The sequence below is a fragment of the Dermacentor albipictus genome, chromosome 3 (genome assembly GCF_038994185.2).
Source record: "Dermacentor albipictus isolate Rhodes 1998 colony chromosome 3, USDA_Dalb.pri_finalv2, whole genome shotgun sequence".
NCBI classification, from domain to species: domain Eukaryota; kingdom Metazoa; phylum Arthropoda; class Arachnida; order Ixodida; family Ixodidae; genus Dermacentor; species Dermacentor albipictus.
Window position 1 is genome coordinate 84,749,934 of NC_091823.1, and position 27,330 is coordinate 84,777,263.

Below are 27,330 nucleotides of genomic sequence, written 5' to 3' on the forward strand. Positions count from 1 at the left end.
TGCGCCGATTGAGGAAGGTGCCTTCGTATACCTATAGATATGACCTCTTCCATCAAGAGCAAGTGCCCCGCTTCGACAGCTCCGATTGGCAAAATTTTCCCAACACTTGCGCTGAGCTCAGAGCAGAGAAAGCGTTGCCCAGCGGACTGGGAGTTAGCCTTATAGTGTTAGATTATTGATGAAATGTTCCTCATTAATTAAAGAGCGTGTTGCAGTGCGGGTGCAACTTATCACGAGAGGTAGTGCAAAAAACATAAAAAAGTAAAAAAAAAAGCTGTTGATACCGGGGAAGACGTTATGGAATTTAGAACGTCATTTCGCAATCGAGCGATTTGATGCGGTGTGGCCGACACTTAGGATGACCAAATCAGATCTTACGCCAGTTTAGCCAAGGTTAATGTCGCTGTGCCACCTTGTTAAACTTCCGCCACGCAGGGTCTGGATGACTACCGCAATTCCTAGAGCAACCCTGTCACGAGGCGCGGATACGGCGGCACCTTTTCCTTATAGAGAGACGTCGCATTGGTTGCTCTAGTTCACGGCGCGACCGCTAAACCCGGTATATTGAAAAAAAAGCATTAAATTAATTATTTTCCGCTAGTTTCTGCCTGAGAACAAGGTTGTGTCAACGAATTTCAACACCGAAGCTTTCATTTGGGCTAACAAAACTCGGCGACAATAGTTTTGTTCAGTATCCCTTTAACTGAGCCACCCATATAATTGGCAGACTGATGATGTGAGACACGCAGTGCTTTCTTCGAGGCTCAGCCGTAAGCTTTATAATATGCCAACCATGGATACTCTGTATTTAAATCGTTGTGGTTTCGAACCACTGCCTTTATTACGCGTGCCACGACCTGGTTATTTGAAGAAACGTTCCAGAAATAACATATGAGCAATTATTATTGAAGGTGGGCAAGGTGATGTTGTGGCAAGGTTGTGGGCAAGGTGACAGCAACGCCGCAACCATGCTTAGACGAATTCTGCTCTTTGTGCAGTTTCTCTTCGGGTTCCTTGCTACTGCGGGCCCCCCTCCGGCGGTCCAGGATGCGTCGTCGATTCCGGAACAACGCATACAGGATTCATCTCGCCCGTACCTGGCCTGCCCTGTCTTCTTTGGTGAAGATAGCCTTGGCCCGACCGCCGCCGATTTCAACTTATCTCCGTTCGACTACGTGATCACGGACTGTCCAATCCTACTGGTAGCCAACGCTGTGACGTCAGCGCCTGCGACTATAAGAGCAGCACCACTGGCCGCTTTCTTCAGTGGGCAAGGTGACAGCAACGCCGCAACCATGCTTAGACGAATTCTGCTCTTTGTGCAGTTTCTCTTCGGGTTCCTTGCTACTGCGGGCCCCCCTCCGGCGGTCCAGGATGCGTCGTCGATTCCGGAACAACGCATACAGGATTCATCTCGCCCGTACCTGGCCTGCCCTGTCTTCTTTGGTGAAGATAGCCTTGGCCCGACCGCCGCCGATTTCAACTTATCTCCGTTCGACTACGTGATCACGGACTGTCCAATCCTACTGGTAGCCAACGCTGTGACGTCAGCGCCTGCGACTATAAGAGCAGCACCACTGGCCGCTTTCTTCAGTGGGCAAGGTGACAGCAACGCCGCAACCATGCTTAGACGAATTCTGCTCTTTGTGCAGGTATGTCACTTCAATAATGCTTACTGCATTCGATCCGACGACCCCTTTTTGTTGCTGCTGCCTTGCCCACGATGCTGCAATTCCTGTTTTGCGTACATTTCGAAAGAGCTTGTGCATCTTGTTAATAGCCTTTTGTTGAGTGGTGATATTGAGACGAACCCAGGGCCTCCTAGAAGGAACCCTCAAGCCAACACAGAGCTAAACTCTCAATCCGGATGCGCCCCTACCCTTGATAGGTCGCCAGCAGCGGTTGCTGACACTCACAACGTTGGCGATATGTTTGCTCAACTCCTCGCTGGCCAGAACCGAATTGCGCAAGATATTGCTAACCTTAAAACTTCCGTTGACTCCCGTTTCAAGGCCTTTGAAAGCCGTCTAGCTTCACTTGAATCTTCATTCTCGGCCTCTGGCTCTGTGTCTGATGACGTGCAAAATAAAATTCTGGCATTACCAGCCACAGTGAACAGGCTTGTCACGCAGAATGATGAATTGGAAGCATGTCTCAGTCAAAACAACTTCAAGGCTGTTTCTTCACGTCTCGAGGACTTAGACAATCGCATGACCACAGCAGTTAACACCCCTGCGGTCAGCGACCTGTGCACCAAACTACAGGCAGAGGTGACTTTGCTTTCGACAACTGTGACACGGCTATTTTCGAAGAATGATGAACTAGAAAACAGGTCCCGTCGCAACAATATAATTCTACACGGTCTTGATGAACCGGCTGGCGAAACTCGCGAAACATTATTAGCTAATGTTTCACGGCTATTTTCTGAGACATTAATGATGCAATGTCCGTCCATTGAACGGTGTCACAGGATTGGTCGGCCACGGGAAGGCCACCGGCGCCCCGTAATAATGAAAATCTTGAGTTTCCAGGAAAAGCTTCAGATCTTCAAAAATGCCACTAAACTCGTAAATTCCGATCTGCGCTTCACCGATGACCTGTCTTCAAACGTGAGATCTGTTCGCAAAAAGCTCTGGGAGGCCTCTGGTTCATTTCGCGACAAAGGTTTTGTTGTGAAAATGCGCTATGATCATGTCTTTATTAACAAGATTCGCTATCACTGGGATAACTTGTCTAACTCAATGGTGAAATCTTCCAGTAATTCCTTTCGCTCCTCATCTGTGCCTTTATAGTTAGCAACGGTGCCGATGCGAGCAGCCATACGGCATCACCGTCATCGCATCTTTGACCAGCTCCCACATCGCTTGATTGCCTTCGTTTACTCAATCTTAATGCACGAAGTATCACCAATAAATTTCCTGCCTTCTTATCTCTTATTCACTCGTACTGTCCTCACGTTGTTGCTATCACGGAAACGTGGCTACACAATGGGATTTTTGACTCGGAATTCACTCCACCGGACTATATCGCAATTCGGACGGACAGACAGAACAGTAAGGGGGGCGGCGTCGCCCTTTTGCTTCGGTCTGATCTCAGGTTTTCCGTTCTTCCAGCTCCTCTAGATACGGAGTCGGCCTGGTGCAAACTTCACTTGGAAAAAACGCATTTTGTAATCGGCGCTTTATATCGCCCCCCGGGAACAACGGTGGACTCGCTTCAAGCAATCGAAACGTTCATGCACATGCACAACCTAGGTCCTTCCAACTTCATTTGTCTGGGCGATTTCAATGCACCGGGCATTCATTGGCCCTCTCTTTCGACATGCGGTCATGATGGCTCTTTCGATAAAGAACTTTTAAATTTTAGCCTGAATTTGGGGCTTACTCAGATCGTTTGCGAGCCTACGAGACAGAATGCTCTTTTGGACTTGGTCTTTCTTAGCTCGAACCTCACCGCGTATGGTTACACTTGTGAAGTGGTAGAAGGCATTTCTGATCATAAGGCTGTTTTTGTTTCCCTTCCGTGCATTGTTCCTAAACCATCCTTCGTTCTTACTACATTTCGCGATTTCAATCACGCTGACGACACCTCTATTTTAGATACATTGGCTGATGCCTTCGACACCTTTGAAACACTCAGCATATCAAGTGACGTGAATGTTCTCGTGACATATTTTGAAAATATTGTCATGTCATGTATCGAACACTTCATTCCCATCAAAACAAAAAAGAAAAATACTAAAATCCCTTGGATGAACCGAGATATACTACATCTTTCACGTCGTGTTCGCAGGCTTCGACGCTTGAAGGACTCCCATAACCCCGTACACACTGCTAGGTTAGCTAAGGCGAAGGAGGATCTTTGTACAAAAACCAAATCAGCCAAAGATTTTTTTTATAGCGTGCAGCTACCGCTTCTGTTGAAAAGTAACCCGCGTAAATTCTGGGGATCCATTCTTCCTCGTGACACCTCTTGTACATCCTTATGTGTGAAGAACGAAATGACTAGTGATTCACTATTAATCTCGAACGCCTTCAACGCATACTTTAAGTCCGTTTTTACTTGCGATAATCATGTTGTTCCTCCTTTTCCAAACATTCATCCGACTTGCCCCATTAATGATGTCTTGGTTAGCGCAGAAGGTGTCTTAAACCTCATACTAAATCTTGATACAAAGAAAAGTGAAGGGCCTGATGGAATCCCGAATTTGTTTCTCGTTCGGTATGCCTTATGGACTTCACGATACCTCACTCTTATCTTCAATAAATCGCTAACTTCCGGCATAGTACCTTCATCATGGAAGATGGCTAAGGTGCTTCCGTTACATAAGTCAGGTAGTAAGCAGCATCTTTCTAACTACCGGCCAATATCTTTAACACCATATTCATGCAAAATACTAGAGCATATAATATACAAACACATCATGGAATTCCTTGAATCAAATAACATTCTCTCTAATGTGCAACATGGATTCAGACGCGGTTTTAGCACCATAACACAACTTGTCGAGTTCACGCATGACATAGCTTCTAACCTGGATAAGGGATTTCAAATTGACGCTATATTCATAGATTTTTCCAAAGCTTTCGATACCGTACTTCACTCAAAACTACTGTCCAAACTAAATGCCATTCTTAACAACCCTCAATTAGTGAACTGGATAGAAAGTTTTTTGTCTCACCGCACTCAATTCGTAAGCTTTAACTCCATTAATTCTTCGGTGGTGGATGTGTCATCGGGCGTCCCGCAAGGCTCGGTCCTAGGACCTCTACTTTTCTTACTATTTATTAATGATTTGCCACACGAGATATCATCTAAAATTCGAATGTATGCAGATGACTGCGTATTGTATGACATCATTTCATCTCCCTCTGAGCATGTTCGCCTTAGTGAATCATTCCTCAGATTTGCTAAATGGTGTGAAACATGGCAAATGAATATTAACTTCCGTAAGACTGTCGTTATGTCCTTCTCTAATAAAGCTAACCCGTTCCTTTTCAGCTACGGATTTAATGATAATTTAATTCAACGGGTTTCTGAATATAAATATCTTGGTCTCACGCTCACCACTAACCTGTCCTGGTCAAAGCACATTGATTCCATTACGACTAAAGCTCTACAAAAACTCGGTTATTTACGTCGTACTCTGTCTAATTCTCCGCGCGACACTAAATTACTGTTATATAAAACTATTGTTCACCCTATACTTGAGTATGGTAGTATCGTTTGGAATCCCTACAAGCAGTACGAAATAGACAGAGTTGAGGCCATACAAAGGAAAGCGATCAGATTTGTCTACCGACGTTATGACCACCAGTTCTCGCCATCGTCAGTCATGTCTTCACTCAACCTGACATCTCTCGCCGAACAGCGACACGTTCATTCCTTAAAATTTTTTCATGGCATTATTCACTCATCTTGTCGCCTCTCCAGTAATGAATATATCACCTTTGCAAAAATCTCTTCTAGTAGGAGACATCACGCGCTTAACATTACACCATTTTTTGCACGCACTAATACTTTTAAGTATAGCTTTTTCCCTAAAACAATTGAAGCCTGGAATTCGCTACCAGGAACCAACTGTTCTCTCCCATTAAATGAATTCTTGTCTGTACTCCCTCAACACTGCGCCTAAACTTTCTTTGTTGCCTATTGTATTTCTTTCATGTATTGTATTATCCACTCCTGCTATAGCCCCAGCAGGGGCTGCAGTATGTGTAAATAAATAAATAAATAAAATAAAAGGTACTCCCCACGGGAGGAAAGTGATAGTTAGAATACATGTTGACAATATAGACTAGTTGACAGTTCAAAAATGTTGTTAAGGCAAAGATCACGTGCTTTCTTCGTAATCTATAGTTGACTTACGCATAAACATATGCTCCCTGATCCTGAGATATAAGATATGGAACATAGGAATAAAAATTAGTTGGACAAAGATAAACAACTACAATGTATGCGGATGACACTACTTCAGTGGGAGAAAATGTGAATAACTTTGAAAGCCTTCTTGTTACAAAATTAACCAAGAGAGTGAAAAAGCTAGCCGATGTCTGAACTAACATAAAGTTAAATAAGTCTTCTGCAAAACTAGATTGATGTTTAAAATGTCGCGATCGGTTTTGCAGACAACTGTCTTGTTGGAACCGGGGCATATGTAAAGGCGGAAGCTGTAGGAAAATACTATAGGAAAGAGAACAACGAGCGCACTTAAGGAGATTACGAAAGTCTGTCTTGTTGCAATGAAACATTTCAGACAACAAAGAAATGGGTGTTTTACGCCGACCAGTCTGCGAACAATGCAACATACAGAGCAGTGTTGAAATTTTTATTTTTGTGATATGCATCAGTGTGAACCACAGACGCTGTGGAAATTCGAAGGGAAGCAACAAACTGCACCCACGAGAAAATTATGCAGGTGTAGTTTTTAGACTTCCGTGGACGACTAAAGTGGTTATACCGTTAAACTGAAGTTAAACTGAAATGTTCTATAAGAGCGAGAGTTATGTAACTAGAACTTCCTTTCTTTGGCCGTTTCAAGCATACTGCCGATTCACTCGATAAGAACTTTATGCTCGCCAACGTTTAAGGTACGAGGAAAGGAAACGACGCCGCCAGTGCCCATGTGTGTTTGGATCAAATTTTTCAAGCCACAAACAAACGTTTTAGTGAGCTTTGAAAAGTTGCTCTTCATACGTGTCACTGGAGGTCGATTATCAGTAGCATCACCGCAAGTCAAACGCGACTCGAAGTCAAGATGGTAACTAACAACAAGTATTTTATAGCATGCTAAGGCTTACACGATGTGTGAGGTCAGGAAAAAAAGTGTCCGATGATTATGATACTCCCTAATGCGAAATTTGAGCGCAGGTCAATGCGCGTTTTCATTTCGCCATATATTGTGGGAAATAATTTGAGACCGAAATCACCGCACTGACAGACAGTGGACAAGTGCCGTCAGCGCCTTCGCAGAGGGAGGGGCAGCATGGAAATGCTCGCATGATGAGCGGCATCGGTGCCAGTTGTGGAAGAAGAAGACGAACGTGTAGGAATGGTCGAATAATTTTTTTATTCGATTAACAATTGATCATTTATCATTTTAGACTTTGATTTATCGCTTTCGATGCAGGGCCTTTCATCAATTATTTGATTAATCGAAGTTTTTGCCCGGTACTTTGAAAAAGGCTGAAACACAGCTATCTACTTTTGTAGGATCCTATTTTAACGTTTGAGAGGTGGCACCAAGTTTGAAGCACAAGTGTATAAACGTTTGATGAAGTATAACCTTTAACTTCCTAAAAACTAAATATAGTTGGGACAAGTGGCTTTTGAAAAGATAGGCAATATGTGTTATAACATCGCCGTGAGTTCAGAATTAAAAATGGTGGGCGATCTTAATCTTTGGCTTTGGTGTCTCTGAGTGGCACTCGCACCTCTGCGTTTGTGTCCCCTAGGTGGAGCGAGCGAGCGAACGTCTGTGCCCTTGCACGATATGCGGGCGAGGAGCGAGGGAGGGTGAGGAGGAAGCGCAGCGCGCGACACCTGGCGGGGCGTAGCCCCCTAGCGAGCGGCGCACGAAGCGCACCTTACGCACCCTCTCAAGTGCCGACGACAGAGCATGCAAAGAGCGTGCGCGCGCGCAGCTGTTGCGAGCAGGAGCGCGCCGGGAGAGGAGAAGTGAGAGAGGATGGAGTGGCGTCACATCCACCTGCTATGCCAGGCAACTGATTTCCCATAATTAGCCGGTTAAATATCGTGCCACATTTTTTGTGTGACATCATTAGCGACGTCGTATATCCGCTTTCTACTTCCGGGTTCCCAAGAATTTCGCTGAAGTAGTGCTCACGTGGCGGGTCGCTAACGTTTACGATTCTGTTCCTTAGTTTGCGGTAATCAGTGATTCCTAATTAACTATAATTATTGCAGACACCTCAGTAATTGAGCTTGTAACTAAACTTATGCACTGATATTACATCTATACTGAATCGCATGAATTTTGTACTGTGATATATTTCTGTTTTTTTTTTCTGAATTATTTTGAATTTCATCCCCGGTTGTCTCAGGAGGTGAACCGGAAGTGCAGCGCAAAAACAAGAGTGTCACTCCATGTTCATGTTACTGATAATCCTGCACTAGTGAATCCCTGTGCTGTACAGTTAAACAATAAATAATCAAAATGGTAAAAGTGAAAGGGGAATTCCACCTGAAGTGTGAAAAAGATGCGGTATGCACAGGGGAAAAGAAAATCCCCGGTTTAGGATTTTAAAGCACATGCTCTTTTCTACATAGCAAATGAGTGCCTATTTGCAGGGATGTTTGGGTGAAACCGACACCTTCTTTGAATGGCGACACAACCAGCATGCGAGGATAGGTGCTCGGACGCTGTAGATTTGCCGGTATATCGACATGAGCTCCATCGCTATGTCAACATACATGTTCCAAACCGGCGCACATGCTGTGCCACGTCTTTAGTGGACTGGGAGTGACACTGCTATCAACAACTGGGTTGCTATGGTGTGCCTTGAATTGCGAGGGCATTTCAAGCCTCCGGCTTCGGGTGGCGTGTGGGAGGAGAGGGGAAGCTCTCGGCTCGGAATCGCTATAGGAACTCGAAAAACAGTCGCGACAGGCGCTCTACGACAGTCGAGCAACAGTCGCTGCTCTTGCGCCGCCACTGCAGGGTGATTTCAAAATTTTCGCGCCACTCCTGTGAAACTCTCGAAAACGACTAATCGAACAAGGCTAGTCGATCAGGTCGATCAAACGAAAGGTGGACATCGGTGAAGATTAATCAATTTGCGGGATATATTGATTCGATTAATCGATTAATCAATCGATTAGTCAACCCAGGAACGGGTGCCTAAGAGCTGCGCGAACGATCATTCGCAAGTTGCTGTCAGTTTTACAGCTCTTACAGTACAGACAGCTGCAAATATTGATAGTGAAGGTAACAAACTCTCGTGTACATCATAATCTCGAGCATAGAGCAAAGCTTATATCATACTACAGAGTGAAAGGTGTTATAGCGGAAGTGACATTGCTGTGTAAACTTATAGTTAAAGGTGTTTCGAAAATCACGGGAGCTGCCGCTTATCCTACTACTACTACTACTGCTACTACTACTACTACTACTACTACTACTACTACTACTACTACTACTACTACTACTACCACTACTACTATTAACCATTGCCATTTGTTGGGCGTGTTGGTAAATTGAAAGCATATTTCGCGCCAGCAAACAAGGATGGAAGGGAGACGACAACACAATGCGCTGGTGCATTGTGTTGTCGTCTCCGTTCCGTCCTTGTTTGCTGGCGCTAAAGATGCTTTCAATTTACTATAAACCAAGCAGTAAAGTTTTGAAATGCATTGTATAGGCGCACAAAATGGGGAAACTACGCGGAACTTGGCCTTAAGTGTACTAAAATAAACCCAAGCCCCTAAAAGAATTAACATAAAGGAACAAAGACAGTAAACAAAGAAAGAAACTGATTGAAACTTCGGATTTCTTGTTGGTCAAGTCGTAACTTACTCGTTGCTGGTTATGCATTATCTGTAACAATATATATTGAAAAAAAAATTACTGATGAATCAAAATAACAGTCCACATAAAAATATGTCCTGGTTCGCCTCGTACAACACTAACTAATCTTATTAGCGAAATCAAAAAGATGTATTCACATTTATTTCACGTGAAATGTTTCATGTTTCAGGTGACGTTCTTCATATTCAAGAAACCTGCCGTCACTCCAACATACTGTCGACATGACACGACGATCATCTACTTTTGTGACAAGCTACTTCACTAGTCTGAACACAGCCCTTGATGCCCCACTTGCATCGTCGTCATCTGCATTGTGAACTCCAGCGTCCTCCTTGGCTACTAATTCCCGAGCCTTTCGCACAAAATTAACTGCTCCGAACTGACAAGAAATCATCTACTCATCTCCTAGAAGAGATACGTATAACACTTCTCCAAATTAGTTATCAGCAAGATTTCTTTTTGCACCTGTTTTCACGGGTATTTCAACAGCAGACAACGGTTTGGCGGTGGCATTTCATGTCCCTATGGTCACGTGAACAAAAGCATTGTCTCACCAGACGTAATTTTGTGCTCTGTTCTTTCATATATATATTTTTAGAAAGCACCTAATGTTACTCGAGGGCAGCACTTCCATCGCTTGCTACGCTAACTGCATTTTATATAAACACTATGAAATTTCAATCACAACAGAGATTACATTCCAGGCAATGTTAGCACACCGATATATATAGTGGCAGTTCTTATTTTAATAACATGACAGCACAATGAAGTCGTTGCCATAATAAACCTTAAAAATTATTATGCCAGCAGTTTTGTGAGTGGAGGTCTCGTTGTCAGGACACGTTTAATGTTTGAAATTTTCAAACTTAGGAGAGAGAGACAGAGAGAGAAAACATTTTAATCTGAGAAAAGCTGTCAGGTCGGCTGGAGGAGCTTTGTCTTTTGCCTGCTACTCTGCGTAGGGGAAAGGGAGAAGGGGAAGGAGAGAGAATGAGTGCGGATGAGGAGGAAAGCGTAGAGTGAACTATGTCCACTGTTAAGAACGGCCAGCTGCAGTGCAAGTTTTGCCGGCCAGTGGCAACAGTGGCCACAACTTTCCTGGAGCGTCGCCGCCAACCTCTAGCCACGGCGTGACTAAGTCGACTTTGTGTCGGATGCGTTTGACGAAGCAGGCTTTGTGCTGAAACCGCCACCATTACGCTCTAGCCTCGTCGCCGTTGTGACTGAATGAGTTCGGTGGGCCAACTATTGTGACCGAACCCACCAACGCGGACCTGATCTGCTATGAGTGGGGGAGTTGCCGCGGGAACGTCGTCGGAAGCCCCTTCCCACGCGCCGACCAAGACGCAAGACAATGGCTACCTGGGCGCACTGCGAGGGTCGGCTCCGAGTTCTACGAAATCCGTGTGATGTCGGTTTCGGACCGTAAACATGTGTGTGTGTGTGTGTGTGTGTGTGTGTGTGTGTGCGTGTGTGTGTAAACCGTCCCGCGGAGAGGCGGCGTGTTTACGATGACTGGACGAACGTTTCCGCCACCTTGGAATCGGGGGAGGACCGAGTGTTTATAAACGGCTGTCGTGCACATGCTCGAGAGACGTTTAAGCAGTCATGTTAGACTGACACACTCTCTCAAGCAGTCGTGTTAGACTGACGTACTTTCTCTCGCAGTCATGCTAGACTCAGGAACTGCATGTAAATACTGTAAATAAACCATTATTCCTCATTCTCGATGAGAAGCAGTCCTTCCCTTCATCAACGCTCTCAGCGTGGATAAGTTGGACGACGGCATGAGCCAGCTACCTTCTAATTCATGCCCGACTCCAATCTTGACAACAGATCACGAGCGATGGGATTGAGCCCCCAATCAGAACACCATGCGTGGTATTCATACGCGCTCTTCGCACGCGCCTCAACAACCATCACCACGCGCAGTCGTCTGAGCCTTGAAGTAAAGCCACACGTCGTAAGAAGTCTCAGGAGTGGTCTTGTTGATCTCGGTGCACTTGGACTGCTGTTCCATGACCTTGGACCTTCAGCTCCGAAAGGGGTTTGTCATCCAAACCAGACAATTTGGCGTTAAGTGTCTGTGAGCCAGTACAAAAAACCAAGCACGCATGCACGCACGCATGCGTGCGTGCATAAATATATACAGGGAGTCTCAATTAGCTATCATGCACGAAGGTTTAAAAAGCAAAGGCAATGCGTTACTTGAAGAAAAGTTAATACATGTTGTTTCTAGTAGAGTGGAGTAGCTGCCAGTAATTTTTTCGTTACTGAGATTTAATTTAGGTAATCGTAAATAATTATCTAGCTCGAGGTCGTACTATCATAATTATCAAAGTGTCAATGAGAATTTGTAGGCACAGCCAAGGGACATCTAACTGCGGTATTTTCAGCGACGTACTGTGTACTAATTCGGTCCGACTGATAAATAAACCCTGTGAAATATGTCGAATACCACGTGTCTGCGCTCCCACCCGCATCATAAAGCAGCGCCCTTGAACAGGCTCCTTCGGAGTTAGCCAGTACGAAATGAAGGAAATAACGAAAAAAATCACCACCCAAGCGTTCAGTACAGATGGTTAACCAGCGAAGCAGAACCGTGTGGCCTTGATGTTTATCACTGGGTTAATCCCGAGGGTTCATTGAACGACGGCCTGGTAGGCTGCCGTATCCTCGGTAAACAGTTGCTGCTTGCGCTCGGCTGCACGAGCCTGTTCTTGTGCCAGGGCTGTAGCATCGGCACTGCGTACCTCCTCTAGGCAGCAGCTAGTGTTCAACGGCGCTTACGAATTCATAGATAATAAGGGCACACTGAAATCTGATGCATTTTGTTTGTTTGTTTTTGCGCAAGCGTCCCGATTGCCAATTCGGCTCATTTAGAAGTGGTTATTTATTTTCTTGAGTGCATCGGATTTGCCTACAGTGTTAAATAATATTTTCACCGGCTAAAAGAAGAATAAAAGAGCCTTAATGGGAGTTAACTTTTCTGTATTTTTGTCGGTACATTGGTTTCCAAGTGGAACACGCTTCTGCACTGGTTCTGTGGTGATGTATGTTTATTCTTCTGAATGCAAGGTCACGTGTTCGATTACTACCAGTAGCGGCCGCATTCCGACGGAGGCCGAACGCGAGAACGCTCATGTATGCGCATTAACCGTGGAATTAACCGGGGAGAGTAAACCTAAACTGGATCCTTCCACTACAGCGCCTCTGGTTGCATCTGTGCTGCTTCGGGACGGAAACCTCAAAATCAGGCAACATCTCCCAAAGAATAGGCGTAAATGCAGGAATAAGAGGAAACAAAGAACGGACGTTGTGTCGATGTCTGAACGCACGTAAGACAGACGCATTCTCTCGAGAAATAGCCCCTCGAGAAATTATGCATCAGAATTGGCAAATAGTGATTTGCGAAGAGCCCAATACGCGGCATGCCGCCGGCCAGACAGGCTTTCAAAGCGGCTGGGCGTCCAATTCCTTTTGCGAAAGCAAGTCGCAAAATTGTCGCGACGAGCCGAAGCAGCCGAATCTGTCATCGCCACACAGCTTGTGGCGAAGAAGACGAAGAAAATGCCCGCGAGGAAATCGACAACGGCGATTTCGAAGGTCACGCGAAGAACTGGAAGGCATCAAGCGAATGTATTCGGAGGAATTTTGCAAGAACGTTCCATGAAGCTGTCGGATGGGTTCTATTTCTTGTCTCATGCCTTCGCCCACATGAGTCCTTCGTCGGTTTGCGTGATTTGAATACCGCTGACGACTTTCGTTAGTCTGGTTAGATGGTGCAAAAGAACTTCGTGACAGGAATCGAAGCATCGTGGTGGTTTTTTTTTTTGTATGCAAAAGTGTAGCATGTTATCGCCTACCTTCCAACGATTCGAGTCATCGCTGGCACACAGTATGGCGACTGGTGAGCCCAGCAGTGCATAACGCTCACTTCATAAATCGCTCAATAGTAGATATTCTGAATGGGGATCAGGAAAGAAAAATTATTTACACCTTTTCATTTTCTCCGGTAAACGCTGGGATGTCACCCTTGGGCAGATTGTTCATTCGAGCCACTCTTCGTGAGTTTTAAGGAACGGACGTAAGGACAAGGAAGAAGATTTCAATGGCTTACAATGAAGACGAAGAGCATATATTATAGCAGATGGTCAATTGCTACTTAGTGCTGGCATTGCTGTTGCTAAGAAGCAAACGTAATGATGGGCATTTCGATTCATTCTGGCAACACTTTTCTCCCATCACCTTGATGCATGCATTACAACGGTTATGGCGACGCAGCTTCAATTTACATTTACTTCGACTTACGATGGCTTTTTCTGCATTTCGGAGAAGCCCTTCTCTCTTAAGAGTCTACGCAAGAAAGAAAGAAAGAAAAAAAGAAAGAAAAAAAGAAATGAGCTGGATGATTGCGACAAGTGCAGGCTTCGCAACGACGTTGCTTAACACCGGGAATAGGCTAGTACCTCGGTGACCTTGATAGGCTCGTGATTGGTTGTGCCACCGCTTTGACCGGTAGCCATAAAATGGCTCATGGTTTTACTTAATGCTAATGGCTGCACAGAAAAAAGACTTCGCGCGGGTGGCTAGCTGTGTAGCCGAGTATACTCACATATGCATGCAATACTCACACTCCTTCTGTATACTCACACATCCATGTATTTGTACACATTATATGATTGATTGATTGATTGATTGATTGATTGATTGATTGATTGATTGATTGATTGATTGATTGACTGATTGATTGATTGAACTGAACCGATCCGCGAAGACAGTGTCATCAGTTGGGCCGGTCCCGAACACTGTCTAATAAAAAAAAACATTGGGCTCCAATCAACATTGTGAAAATGGTTGGCCAGCGAAGTTGTGGTACTACCTGATCCGATAGACCAATGTTACGTAGCCCTGAACGATTAAGCAATGCATGCCCTACATTACGTGGCTTGCTTTGAGCTTGAACCACTGCGTCCTGTCTAGCCTGAGCACGACGCCGTTGTGCATATTGACGTTGCTGTTCCCCTCGCCACTCATAATGTTAACGCTGCTCTTTGGGAGCCCTAACTAAGCATGGCCTTCCCGTAGTGCTGTCACAACACAAATGAAATCAGTTGCTTGGCGGGTTCTGCTTTTACACATGAAAGTGTACTGACGTCACTCCCTAAATTTTTTCTTTATCCAGACGAATACTGGAATGTGTCTTGTATGCGTGATTCCAATGGAGATAGGCACTTTTCGCTTAGATTCGTATAACAGTTTTGTTCACGGAGACGAAGAAATCCCTGGATCCGAGGCATATACAGCTTCGCTGTAAAAGCGGTGACTTGGTGAGCCGATTCTGATACCAGTGTGTGCCCGATATGCGTCTTCTCAAGGGTTTTAACGTGTTCTGTAACGCGGGCCGATCCTAGAGGCCGTGCAACGTCGCACTATAGCACCCACACGCCTCATGGCATTCATGAATAGAGCTATCCGAAAAGTGTCCCCAGTAGCTTATCTCAGCAGTTCTACTGGGAAGCTATCGTTTGATTCGGAGACAAGCGTTGACAGATATGTAATTTGTAATTTATGTAATTTGTAAATTGTAATTGATATGTAACGCTGATATATCTGTTGTTGTTACCGAAAAAAGACAAATATTCGCCGACGTATGCAGATCCGAGCAACTCGTCTATCTGAGACAGAAAAGTTGTGTAAGGGAGTCATCACGCCCTTCGAAAGTCCATTGGTTTGCCACTGTAGAAGGATTTTATTGATATCATCCATTTCATTGACTACCATGCTCGGAAAGTATTCTAGCGCTGGCAGAAGGGAAAGAAAGAAGGCTTAGGCACCACGATGCACTAGCCTTAACCATTTATTCTCTGGAAAATCCTAGTTATATATTGTGTTCATTCGCCCAACACTCCTGCCAGAGATGAACAGATGGAGGAACACACCATTCCTGCTAAAAATGAACACGCGGTGGGCGAATGAACACTTGATATAGAAACGTCTGATTATCCATAGTATAAACTGTTGAAGTTAGCGCACCGTGGTGTCTACGCCTTCCTCTTGTTCATGTCTGTCTGCGCTAAAAGGCTTTCCAAGTACAAGTAACGCTGAAATCTTAGCCGAATTATCGCTCGGACGTGGCATTTTTGACGATTAAGACGATCGTTAAGGACGTCGGCGTTACTATAACACGTTTTTTTTGCGATTATCCAAATGTATTTACATTTTATTTTATTATAGTCCGTAGAAATCATAAATAAATCGGAAGCGCCGCATTTGGTTATTATAACGAGAGATCACTATTATCAGGAGTTACTACAATGACATCCTCGTTGTCAGCACATGTTAATTCTGAACATGCACGCGCGGGCACCACCTCGTCGTTTCTTTAGGAGCGTTGTTGTCTTACAAGCACACTTTGCCTCAATGCTTCGGAATATACAGTGAAACTTTTGCGCAGGAGAACAGAGACGAAGTGTTTTTCCTGGGTGTCACATACAGCAAGCTTAAAATTATATCATGCCGATGTCTGACGTCTTCAATAATTAGGGGGTTAAACCCAGGATTGGAACTATTAACACACCCACCCGCCCCCCTTCCTGTGGTAGAGCTCCATTCCGACGCTTTCAACAGCCTCCTACTTGCTCCAGACTGCGTTTGACTCATCTTCGACAACATCAGTATTATGTTCGACGTCCCTGAGAATCACCTCCATACTTCAGACAAATGTCATGTTTACCTATATACGGGGCTTACAGGTTATCGCTCCACCCGTCATATCTTCGATACTGGCCATTTGTAACCTCACTACGTATAGACATTGACGCTGCGGCCACCATCAGCGCTCGGGATGCGGAGCGATTAATGCGAGCAGTGTCGCAAGAGATGAGGTACTTATTGCCATGCTACGTCCTCAATACTTCTACGTACGCTCACCATAAGCACTCCTAGTTCCAACGTACGTCCCCTCTTGGAGAGAAGGAACTTACAGGAGCAAGCTTCTCCACAAGAAGCATCTTATTGAGGAAAAACCAGACTTGCAGGCGTCGGCTGCATACGTTCAGACACATTTGCAGCCGCATCGTCAGGTTGACAGGGATGTACGAGAGGCGAAGCATGCGCTCGGTGTAGGGCCGTATTCACACAACCTTTTTTCGATTTGAGAAGCTGCCTGTCATTGGCTGGCCGCCTCCGCTAATGACGCGCGGCCCATTATGATTGGCCGGAGTCTCTTCTAGCGAACCGCTCGGTGCGAACTCGCTTGCGAAAATGGAAAAGGAAAGGGAGTTTTGCCCGTCGCCTTGCCAATCGCGTCTGATGCTTGCTCGAAAGAATGCGGCGCCCGTGTTCGCAAATCAGTGGCTCGAACGGTTTTTAAAGAACGGGCGCCGAGCGACTCGTTGTAGAGGACATAACAACAGCGAAGACGGCCGGCCAATGACAACCAATTAGTAAAATCTCTGCGAATTTGTTTTCTGAGCACGATCAAATGGGAAACCGTCTAGCGTTGTCGCTTTCACTCTGCATGGTGGCGACGACCAATGGCAGCGCCCAGTTGCAGGATCGATACTGGGAGCGACGCCCAGCTCTGCGGCGAATGCCCGCCTTCCGGCAATGCTCGCTTCTCGACGAGAAGAGCCGAACAGCAATCATGTTGCTTGAGTAGCAGGTCAGAGGTATGATGGTGGTGGTGTTCTTTTATTAATATTTTTTCCCCAAGATGGGTGCGGAGTAAGGACACCTGTATTTTGTGCTCCCGGTCTTTTTTTTTTCGGCAAACGGCAATTTTTTCGCTGTGTTTTTTGTGGAAAACGTGCACACGCGAAGTGTGTTGCGTGGCTGGACAACGACCTCGAGCCGTTGAAGTCGGGTGAGCAGGCATTCACTCGTAACTTGCGCTAGAAGGCCGACATTTCTGCGGTTAGGCTTAGCGGTGTCAACACGCTAGCCTCCCCATCTGTGGCCGCGTCTCCCGACGTGACAAATTCCGATGCGACCGTTGACCTGACCACCCTCTGCGGCTCCGAGGGGGTCGTTGACCTGACCACCCTTCGCGGCCTTCTTCTTCAGGTGCTTGAAGAAATACCCTACCTCAGCGATGCAGTGGTGCAGCTGCGGAATGATAACACATGGTGGCACAGGGAAAGCGAGCAGGCATCCGCACAGCACGCCGAAGCTATAGGCGCTCTTCGAGCCGAAGTGCGGGTTCTACGAGACAAGCTTGCCAAAGAGCGCAAGCCGTCATCGCTCACTTCTGCTGCTGTGACACCGGCACACTCGTCCAAGGCAACGATGTATGCTGTGCGGCAGGCACGTACCCAGGATTTTTTTTCGGGGGGGGGGGGGGCGGCACCACCTCCATCATCATCATCATCATCATGTTTTATGTCCACTGCAGGACGAAGGCCTCTCCCTGCGATCTCCAATTACCCCTGTCCTGCGCCGACCGATTCCAACTAGCGCCCGCGAATTTCCTAATTTCATCGCTCCACCCAGTGTTTTGTCGTCCTCGATTGCGTTTTCCTTCTCTTGGTCCTAGTGGTCCAACGTGGTCCACTAGTGGTCCAATCCTAGTGGTCCAACGGTTATTTAACCGCCGCATTACATGACCTGCCCAGCTACATTTTTTCCTCTTCATGTCAATTAGAATATCGTCTATACCAGTTCGCTCTCTGATCCAAACCGCTCTCTTTCTCTCTCTTAACGTTATGCCTAGCAATCTTAGTTTGATCGCTCTTTGCGCGGTCCTTAACTTGCTCTCATGTCTCTGCCCCATGTGTCAGCTCTGGCAAAATGCACTGATTGCATGCACACCTTATTTTTCAATAATGATGGTAAGCTTCCAGTCACGAGCTGGCAATGCCTGCCGTATGCGATTCAACTCATTTTTATTCTTCTGTGAATTTCCTTCTCATCATCAGCGTTCCCTGTGATTAATTGACCTACGTAAACGTACTCCTTCACAGTCTCTAGTGGCCGACTGGCGATCCTGATCTCTTGTTCCTTTGCCCGGCTATTTATCATTATCTTCATCTTCTGCATATTAATATTCAACCCCACTCTTACACTCTCTCCGTTAAGGTCTCCAATCATTTGTTGTAACTCGTCTGCATTGTTCTTGAATAGAACAATGTCGTCAACAAACCGAAGGTTGCTGAGAGTTTTGCCGTCGATCTTTACTCCTAAGCCTTCCCAGTTTATTGGCTTGAATTCTTCTAAGCATCTAGTGAATAGCTTTGGAGAAATTGTGTCTCCCTGTCTGACCCCTTTCTCTATAGGTGTCTCCCTGCTTTTCTTGTGTAGATTTAAGGTAGCTGTAGAACCTCTGTATGGATTCTTACGCGAAGGATGAGTCAGTAAGACGAGAAACTATTTACATATTATATTTACAACAATGGTTGCAGCGAAGACCGGTCAGATTCACAGCGCGAGCCCAGTTCATTCTTCCTCCTCTTTTCTGGAGTGATGGCGCCCACGCGCCTCGTTCAAACAAATACCACACGCATGTAGCAATATTTTCCTAACTTTTTACGTAAGCGTTCTGTACTCCTTGATTACGTAGTTCCTCTATGACTGCTGATATCTCTACTGAATCAAATGCATTTTCGTAATCTATATAAGCCACATAGAGAGGCTTATTGTACTCTGCAAGTTTCGCGATAATCTAATTGATGACATGGATGTGATCATTGTAAAGTATCTCTTCCTGAAGCCAGCCTGTTCCCTTGGTTGACAAAATCGAGTGTTGCCCTTATTCTATTGGAGATTATTTTGGTAAATGTTTTATATAATACTGGGAGCAAGCTAAGGGTCCTATAATTTTTCAATTCTTTAATGTTTCCTTTTTTGTGGATTAGTATAATGTCTGCATTCTTCCAGTTTTCTGGGACCCTTGCTGTCGATAGACACTTCGTATAAAGAGCCGCCAGTTTTCCAAACATTATGTCGCCTCCATCTTTGAATAAATCGATAGTTATTCCGCCTTCTCCTCCCACTCTTCATCGCTTCATGTCTTGCAGGGCCCTTCTGACCTCATCGCTAGTTATAGAAAAATTTCTGTATCCTTTTCATTACTGTTTCTAAGTGAGGTATCGTGACTCCTCTGGGTACTATATACAGGTCAGCTTAGAATTTTTCCGCTGCTTTTACTATATCTTCGAGATTGCTGATGATATTATTCTTCTTATCTTTTAGTGCATACATCATGGTTTTTCCTATGCCAGGTTTCTTTTTTACTGATTTCAGGCTGCGTTCATTTTTTTACGGCTTCTTCAGTCTTTCTCATGTTATAGTTTCGAGTATCAGTTATTTTCGCCTTGTTGATCAGTGTTGACAGTTCCGCGAATTGCGTAACGCTGTGCGGCCGCCAGTCCCATACAACCGCGTAGAGCGCAGGACTCTGCGATTCTAGACGTACTGCGCTCACCGCGAAAGGTTAAAAAACACCTACATAAGCACAGCTCAGAAGTGGCTACGTGAGGCGGTTCGACCGATAACTGTAGAAGCGTCATTCAAAACAAGTAATTGTTCTCCACTTCCGGCGGCGTTTTCTCTACTTCCTTTCTAAATAAAAAGATGTTGATCCATAAATATTCTCCAATGGTTAGCTTTTTTATTATTCGCTTTTGCTTGCAGTTTGGTTGTTGCCTTGGCTCTCTACCTTAGTAGATCGCTTAATTTCTCAACTCCTTGCGATTTTTGTTTCCAGTTTCCAATTTGGCACGAAAAGTGCTATAGTATTAGGGAAAAACAGACGAGGTAACGGGCGACAGTCATCTTGCTTATGGGCTTAAGGGTTATTGCAGGGTTTCATGACGGACGTTCTTTCACATTATTTTATTTCCCACCTTATCTAACCCATATCACGTGTATATGGTTCCGGGCACCTGCCAGCGTCGTGGCGAGCCGTAACTCAAGGAAATAATGAACCAAAGGGTAAGATAAACGCAATTGGCGTTTTCTCCGCGGCCGCAACTCGTTCCATGAGAGTACAGGCCAGCTGAGTAACAGCCCCATCCCTCTCCTGGTCCCAGGATCAGCCTAAACAAAGAAGGTTGAACTAACAAAAGCAACAGCTATGCGCGTGACGGTTGAATAGATGGTGACAACTGAACGCATGTCGAGTTAATCGCGCGGGTGCGGAATCTATGAGAAAACTGTCCTTCACATTACAAGAGATGCCGATAACTACTGCCATCTAAAAGGAGTGAAAAAGGCAGCATAATGCTGACCGATGAACAGCTGCCAAGTCTCAACATTGATCTGGCGGCGCTTCAGGAATGTGTGAGGAGTGGTGGCGTGGGTGGGGAGGGGGGGGGGGGGGGGGTATGCCACTTGATTTCGCACGTACCCCCCCCCCCCCCCCCCCCATGGGTATGTGCCTGCTGTGCGGACGGCTTCGCCGAAGACCGCCGACGATTTCCCGCACGTACCTCCGGCACTGGATCGGCCCGCTTTGTCGAAGGCTCCTGCTGCTCACCAGTTGCCGTGCCTACCTGCCTCAGTATACCTGTCACCTGCCAACCAGCCAACGTTGAAGCTAAAATCAACACTGATTGCTGGCTACTCTGACATCGCTAGGACTGCTGCTGCTTTTCGCTCTGTGCGCCCCCGATCGGGCTATCTTTGTGACAAAGCTTGCGCCTGACGCACATCCCTTACAGCTCGCCGCCCACCTATCAGCAGTTGGTGCAGGGTCCCTGTCCTGCACTCGACTGAAAAGCAAATACGATTCCTACGCGTCATTTCATGCGTCTGATAATGACTGCTATCAGTGTCTAAGGGATCCTTCACTGTGGCCGCGCTCTTGCGTATACAAGCCCTTCAGAGGTGAACTTTACGATACTATGATATTGAAAAATGTTCAGCAAGATGAAAAGAAGCATCACGATGTGAGAGTTTTCTATCAGAATGTTCGTGGATTACTCACAAGAGTGAATGAATTTTTCTCCAACGTCATTTCATCTTGTTTCTCCATCATTGTCTTAACAGAGACTTGACTGTGCCCTGAAATACCATCTAGTTCATACTTACTGTCCACTTATCAAGTTTTCCGACGAGACCGCGATCCTTCTTCACCGAAATCAAAGGGCGGTGGGGCCATGACCGCGATCAACTAATCATTCAGATCCGTTCGGCGCCCTGATTTAGAATGTTCAACAGAATGTGTCTGGGAGGAGATTTTTGGTGCTGGTATAATAGGCTACCTATTAGTAGGGAATTTGTTGCGCCTGATATCACTATTGAGGTGTACATGACTATTCTAGCCACTACTGAAAATGTTATGTCGGCCCCATGCTAACCATAAAATACGCATAATTGGTGAAATTTCAACCCGTTCTTTTTACTTATCTGCCAAGTGCAACTCGCTGCTTGCTATTATATCTGTTACATATCTACGCTAATTTAACATTATTCTGAACTCTTGTGGCAATGTACTAGACATACTGCCTTAGTAATGCAGAAGCTGTGAATGTGTCCTGTGGCGACTTTCCCCTTGTTAAGCCAGGAAAATATCATCCCCCGCTTCATATTTCATTACAATTCGCGATACCTAGTTGCAGGAGTATAAAGGATACAGCAACACCTCGGTCTTTTAATTTCTCAAGCGTAGATTACGGGGGCCTTTACCACTATCCCAATTATGCCGACTGGTCTTCAGTAGAAGAATTAAGAGATGTTAATGACCAAGCCACAGCATTCACGAATATTATTCACGACGGAATGAAGAACTTTATACCTTTAAAAGGTACTAAACGCTCTAAATTTCCCCACTGGTTTTCTGTTGAACTGAAAACAACTTTGAAGCTAAAAGACCGTGCTCACAGGAAGGCACAGCGTACAAATCAGGAACACTGGCATATAGATTTTAAAAGGTACAGGGCACTCTCTAAACATCTTTACAAGCATGATCATTACATATATATAGCACATGTGGAAGCTAGTACTTCTAAAACTCAAAGTGCTTTATGGAGACACGTTCGTGAACAGTCATCCAACAATACGAAACAAGATATCTACTTAGTGGCGACAGCCAACCTGCCCCAGATGTCGCGGGCGCCTTCGCCCTACGCTTCGGGTCTGTGTACGGTGAATGGTATAGTGAAGGAGTTAGTGAGTTTTCCAAGCACCCTTTCCCTGGATTCAAGTCTATCGGTCTCAGAGAAGCTTGTCTCTAAGAGCATCAAACGCTAAAACCGTCTTTTTTGCGTGGTCCTGGTGACATTTCACCTGCTCTGATTAAGACGTACGGGTCCTTGCTCGTTCCAGTGCTTACTTGTATTTTTAATTCTGCTTTAAAGACGAACACATTCCCAATGGCTTAAAAAACAACACGGGTCGTTCCCGTCTTTAAATCCAAGGTAAAAACTGTATGCGAATAACTACAGGCCTATTTCTCTCCTATGCGCAGCATTCAAATTATTCAAGTCAACTCTGCACTCAATAATTTCATCCTCTATTGAAAAAACTATCATTCCTCAGCAGCATAGATTTATATCGGGACGCTCCACGACTACCAACTTCGTTAGCTTCATGAGGCCTGCATGCCTCTCAAGCAGTGTATAAGAAAGGACAGCTGGATGTCATTTATTTTGACCTCAGTAAGGCGTTTGATGTCGTGTGCCACAAAATACTCCTTCAAAAGTTGACAGAACTTGATCTGCACCACACGACTGGTACTGCTACGTTAGCGTAAATGGTCAGTCGTCGGAACTTTATGCGGTTACAAGTACAGTTTTTCAAAGGTCTGTCCTGGGCCCTCTTCTTTTCTCGCTGTTTAATAACAACGTTTCTGCAGTCACTCAAAACTATTTAATTTCTTTAAATGCTGATGGCGCGAATCTTTTGAAAGCGGTAAAAAATGTTAATGATTGCGCCGCTCTTCAGAGGGACATCGCAATTTTTGCGCCGTGGTGCGTTGGGAACAAGCTGTTCATAAATGCATCAAAAACGAAAGTTGTAAGCTTCACGCGGAAGACTAACACGACTCTATTTCCCTGTAGCATTAAAGATGCTCTCCTGCCAAGAGCTCAGGGAACGAAGGTCCTTGGAGTGTACTTCGATAGCTATCTGATTTTCTCGCCCCATGCTCAACAGACGAGGCAGCGTGCACTTCGAACGCTCGGCACAGTACGTAGGGTGACGAGAGACTTCAAACAGCCTTAACCATTTGTAACTTTATGTAGGAGCGTATGCCTTCCAGTTCTTGAGTACGCTTTCGTGGTTTGGGACGGCACTCGTAGGTCAAATTGTAAACTTATCGAAAATGTGCAAAAAGAAAGTTCACATCTATATTTAAACAGAGATTCTGTCAAAAGCCTTCCATCTCCATACAGCTAACGCAGCGACTCACGTTACCTACCCTCACCTGTAGACGCAACAAACTGGACGTTCTGTTTCTACACAAATTAATACATGGAAAAATCTGCGGCTCGCACTTGCTTTCTCATGTGCGCTTTTATATTCCGCTGAAAGCGACAAGGAAACAGCGCGCCTTTCTGCCTTCAAATTTTTGTTACCCTCTATCTAGAGTGCAGGCGACGTATAACGCCCATTCAAAGTACCTGGATATCTTGATGCCTAATTTTAATATTTTCCTGAAAAGAGTTGCCGAGGAATTTCGATAACTGAAATATCTCTGTTGTGTGTTCCGTAATTCTGCAGTAATCCTTTTTTCTGTTTCTCCACCATTGCTTTGTATTCTCTTCGTGTACGCATTTTATGCCCTGTTAAAGTTTGTATTCGCGAAATTATTATTCTTTTCTTAGTGTGCGCACGTGTGTATATGTGTGTGTGAGAGAGAGTTTGCATTGTTCTTCCTGTGCATTGTTTTGCCAAGTGCACCAACAGCAAGACCCTCGAGGTTGTTCTTGGGCACTTCAATAAACACATTTGATTGATTTCATTATTATTATTATTATTATTATTATTATTATTATTATTATTATTATTATTATTATTATTATTATTATTATTATTATTATTATTATTATTATTATTATTATTATTATTTACATGTAGAAGCATAGGAATGCAGGCTACTTCAGAACCAGCCACCCAAAATCCTAAATTCGCGTTTTTCTTTAATTTTTGTTCTTGTCGTCGTCGTCGTTGTTGTTGTAGCAGGCGCGGTTAGCCTAGCATGCTGCTCCGGCTTCGACTTTCATTTTATTTTATTACTCTCAAGGCCGGTCAGGCGTACAGAGAGTATGGGTTTAGAAATTAGACAAACAAAAGAAGGAAAGAAAAAAAGAAAGAGAAAAAGTTATATTTATATATTACACGTGAACCTTAAGAAGGTAATCGGAAGCTAATGTTCTGAAAATATGCGCTGTAGTAATAAACAGCAGCTTTTTTTAAAGATTGTCGTTAGTGTTATATATATTGTGTGACGTACATACGCGAGAGATGCGACACAGCGTGGCGACACCTGCCATATTGTTTTTTTTTATTCGTGAAATTCTAGCATAGCGGGAATAGTTGGACAAAATAAAGCGACTATACGATTTTGAATAGCTTCCAGGGAAGCGATAAGTATGTTATTGTGAGGGTCCCATAAGAAGTACACTCTAATTTTGTGTCTTCTCATTAAACTTCCTTCTCTCTCCCTTTCTCTCCGCATAGATCTGCGAAAAACTAGAATTGGCAAGGGTGATGTAAGAATTGTGTTTGAATTATTTTCATTTCTGCGTTTCGTCGGCGGAACAGGCGGCGCTCTGCCTTTATGTTATCACCAGGAAAGGCTGGTTATGAACGGTAGATGATAACAAATTAATACAATCGAACGAAACAAAGTCTTGCTTTATACTGACCATTTTATTTTATTAGGCGTCTATATATAATCGTGGCAACGCGGTCACTAGAATTTGAGTAATACGCGCGCCTAAATATTTATTAAAAAATTTATTAGTTATCCGTATTTTTACATACGTTGTAATCGTGGAATTGAAATGAGTCGGTGCGAGTCAATACTGAATTCAAGTCCAGTTACCAAAAATCCCGCTATGAAAACCTAGGCCCGCACTATGCAAAGATTCTTTTCATATTACATCTCTTTTTTTTGCGTTTCCTCATTGTTGAGAAATAAATATAACAGGAACAAGAGTATCCTTAAGTGCATACGGCCCCTTTCTCGAGATAGAAGAAGAAACGTTATTAAAGAAGAATGGTCCGGCAGTTTTTGTTGTGGTTGCTTTAGGTGGCGGCTCGAAGTCCTTGGACTCGGGCAGCATCTTCAGCTTGCCGGACGGCCCAGAGCTGGTCTTCCAGCTCCGAACTTTTGAAAACCGCCTCCCAGCGGCGCCGACGCCGATGGAGAAGGTCCCATGCGACCCCCGAAGCTGGGGTGGCGTCGGGAAGAAGCGAAGCTCGAGGCTTCCTTTACGCTGGTAACGGCCGCGGTTATGGACGCGTCACGAACGAAGGTGGTTCGACGCCTTTTCGCCATTAGCCCTTGGCTATTGGTCAAAAGCTTTCGGGTTGCACCCACTTCGCCTGCCTGTCACGCGACGTCACAAAACCGCGAAAACTCACCGCGTCAAAGTGACGTGTACGCTTTAAAGATGCATTAATATGCCGAACAAAACTGAATTTTTTTCCCTGAATAGCCGCAGGCTGCCCCGTTCCGAAAGGAATAAAAGATTGCTGCTGCTGATCCTTTTTTCACAGTGTTTATTACCGTGACAGTGCTTTTTCCCGCAAATTCATTCACCCAGCAGCCCATATCTCCGCCCGTATTGACCACGAACTCAAGGTATACCCACCCTTTGCACGGACTAAATAATATTTACACTCACCTTTAGTCTTATCAATAGATGAGTGGAACCCCTTCCGCAATTCATTGTCAACATTAAGGAATCATCTGCTTTCCAATCGGCTTTACTAAACTTCCTCAATGAGCAAACCTGTCATACCAGCTGATCTTTTGTAAACTACCATGTTATCCTGCTTGAGCGCCCTACTCTTTGATCACTGTCATGTATTTGTTGTATTATTCCAAGTAGTGTTGTAGTTCGATCTTGTGTTATTGCATTACATAATAATTACGTCATACTACTGTATGAAATGTATCTCCTTAATACTGAAAACAATTCTGTTCTTTATCTTGTGTTTTGATGCTCATGCTTATAACCCACCTTTGAAATTTCTTGTTGTTGTTATCCCCCCTATGTAATGACCGATTCTGGGCCCTTAAGGTAAATAAATGAATTGAAATGAAACTTCGTACTTGAAAGTGTACTTACTTTTTTTCTGTCAGGCCTAAAGCTGCCACAGTGTAAATTTTATGTGAGCGAAACATAGATAAATACGGCTCCAGGTGTTACGTTATTGCATCTATATAACATGACTCCTAGTTTCAGTACTAAAGTTGAACGTATAAATTCTAATACGTCGGCGCTATACCTCCAGTGCTAACGAAAACTTACCAAATAATGGAAATTACAGTGGCCTTTACAATTACTTAAAGTAAAGAATGCAGTTCAGCTATAAATTCTGAAAATGTGCACTTAATGAAAATGTTACTTTTTTAGAGCAAATCTGACTGGCTTTGTTTGAGCTATTGCGATATGCCGGGTCTAATCACGTTAAAATGGTAATTCTTGTTGGCCATTATTTGTGGCCGCGCCGGAGATCAGAAATTGCGCGATAATAGCCGATGAGCTTCCTAATTAACTAATTCAATTTATCAATTTATGACTTCAGTTCACATATGGTGCACTTGGAGAATTGAAGTTGGTTATTCTAGTTTGTGAAAGAGCCTTATGTAAAAATACTGAACGATATCT

General features: G+C 44.6%; 1 protein-coding gene across 1 annotated transcript; it reads left to right on the forward strand.

The window, feature by feature from the left end:
• Positions 1-924: 924 nt before the first annotated feature.
• LOC139057713 (uncharacterized) lies at positions 925-25,936 on the forward strand. The gene is made up of 4 exons (XM_070536460.1): positions 925-1,202; positions 1,326-2,270; positions 17,615-17,858; positions 25,743-25,936. Exons 1-4 carry the CDS (start codon positions 969-971, stop codon positions 25,934-25,936), a joined length of 1,617 nt encoding a protein of 538 aa, XP_070392561.1. The 5' UTR covers positions 925-968.
• Positions 25,937-27,330: the final 1,394 nt, after the last annotated feature.

Excerpts from the sequence above, each read along its gene's own strand:
- LOC139057713 (XM_070536460.1), top strand. The coding sequence starts at position 969 with ATGCTTAGACGAATTCTGCTCTTTGTGCAGTTTCTCTTCGGGTTCCTT. Across the intron at positions 2,271-17,614 it reads GCACCAAACTACAGGCAGAG|GTGCTTGAAGAAATACCCTA; the intron begins GTGACTTTGCTT and ends CTTCTTCTTCAG. Across the intron at positions 17,859-25,742 it reads GTATGCTGTGCGGCAGGCAC|GTGGCGGCTCGAAGTCCTTG; the intron begins GTACCCAGGATT and ends TGGTTGCTTTAG.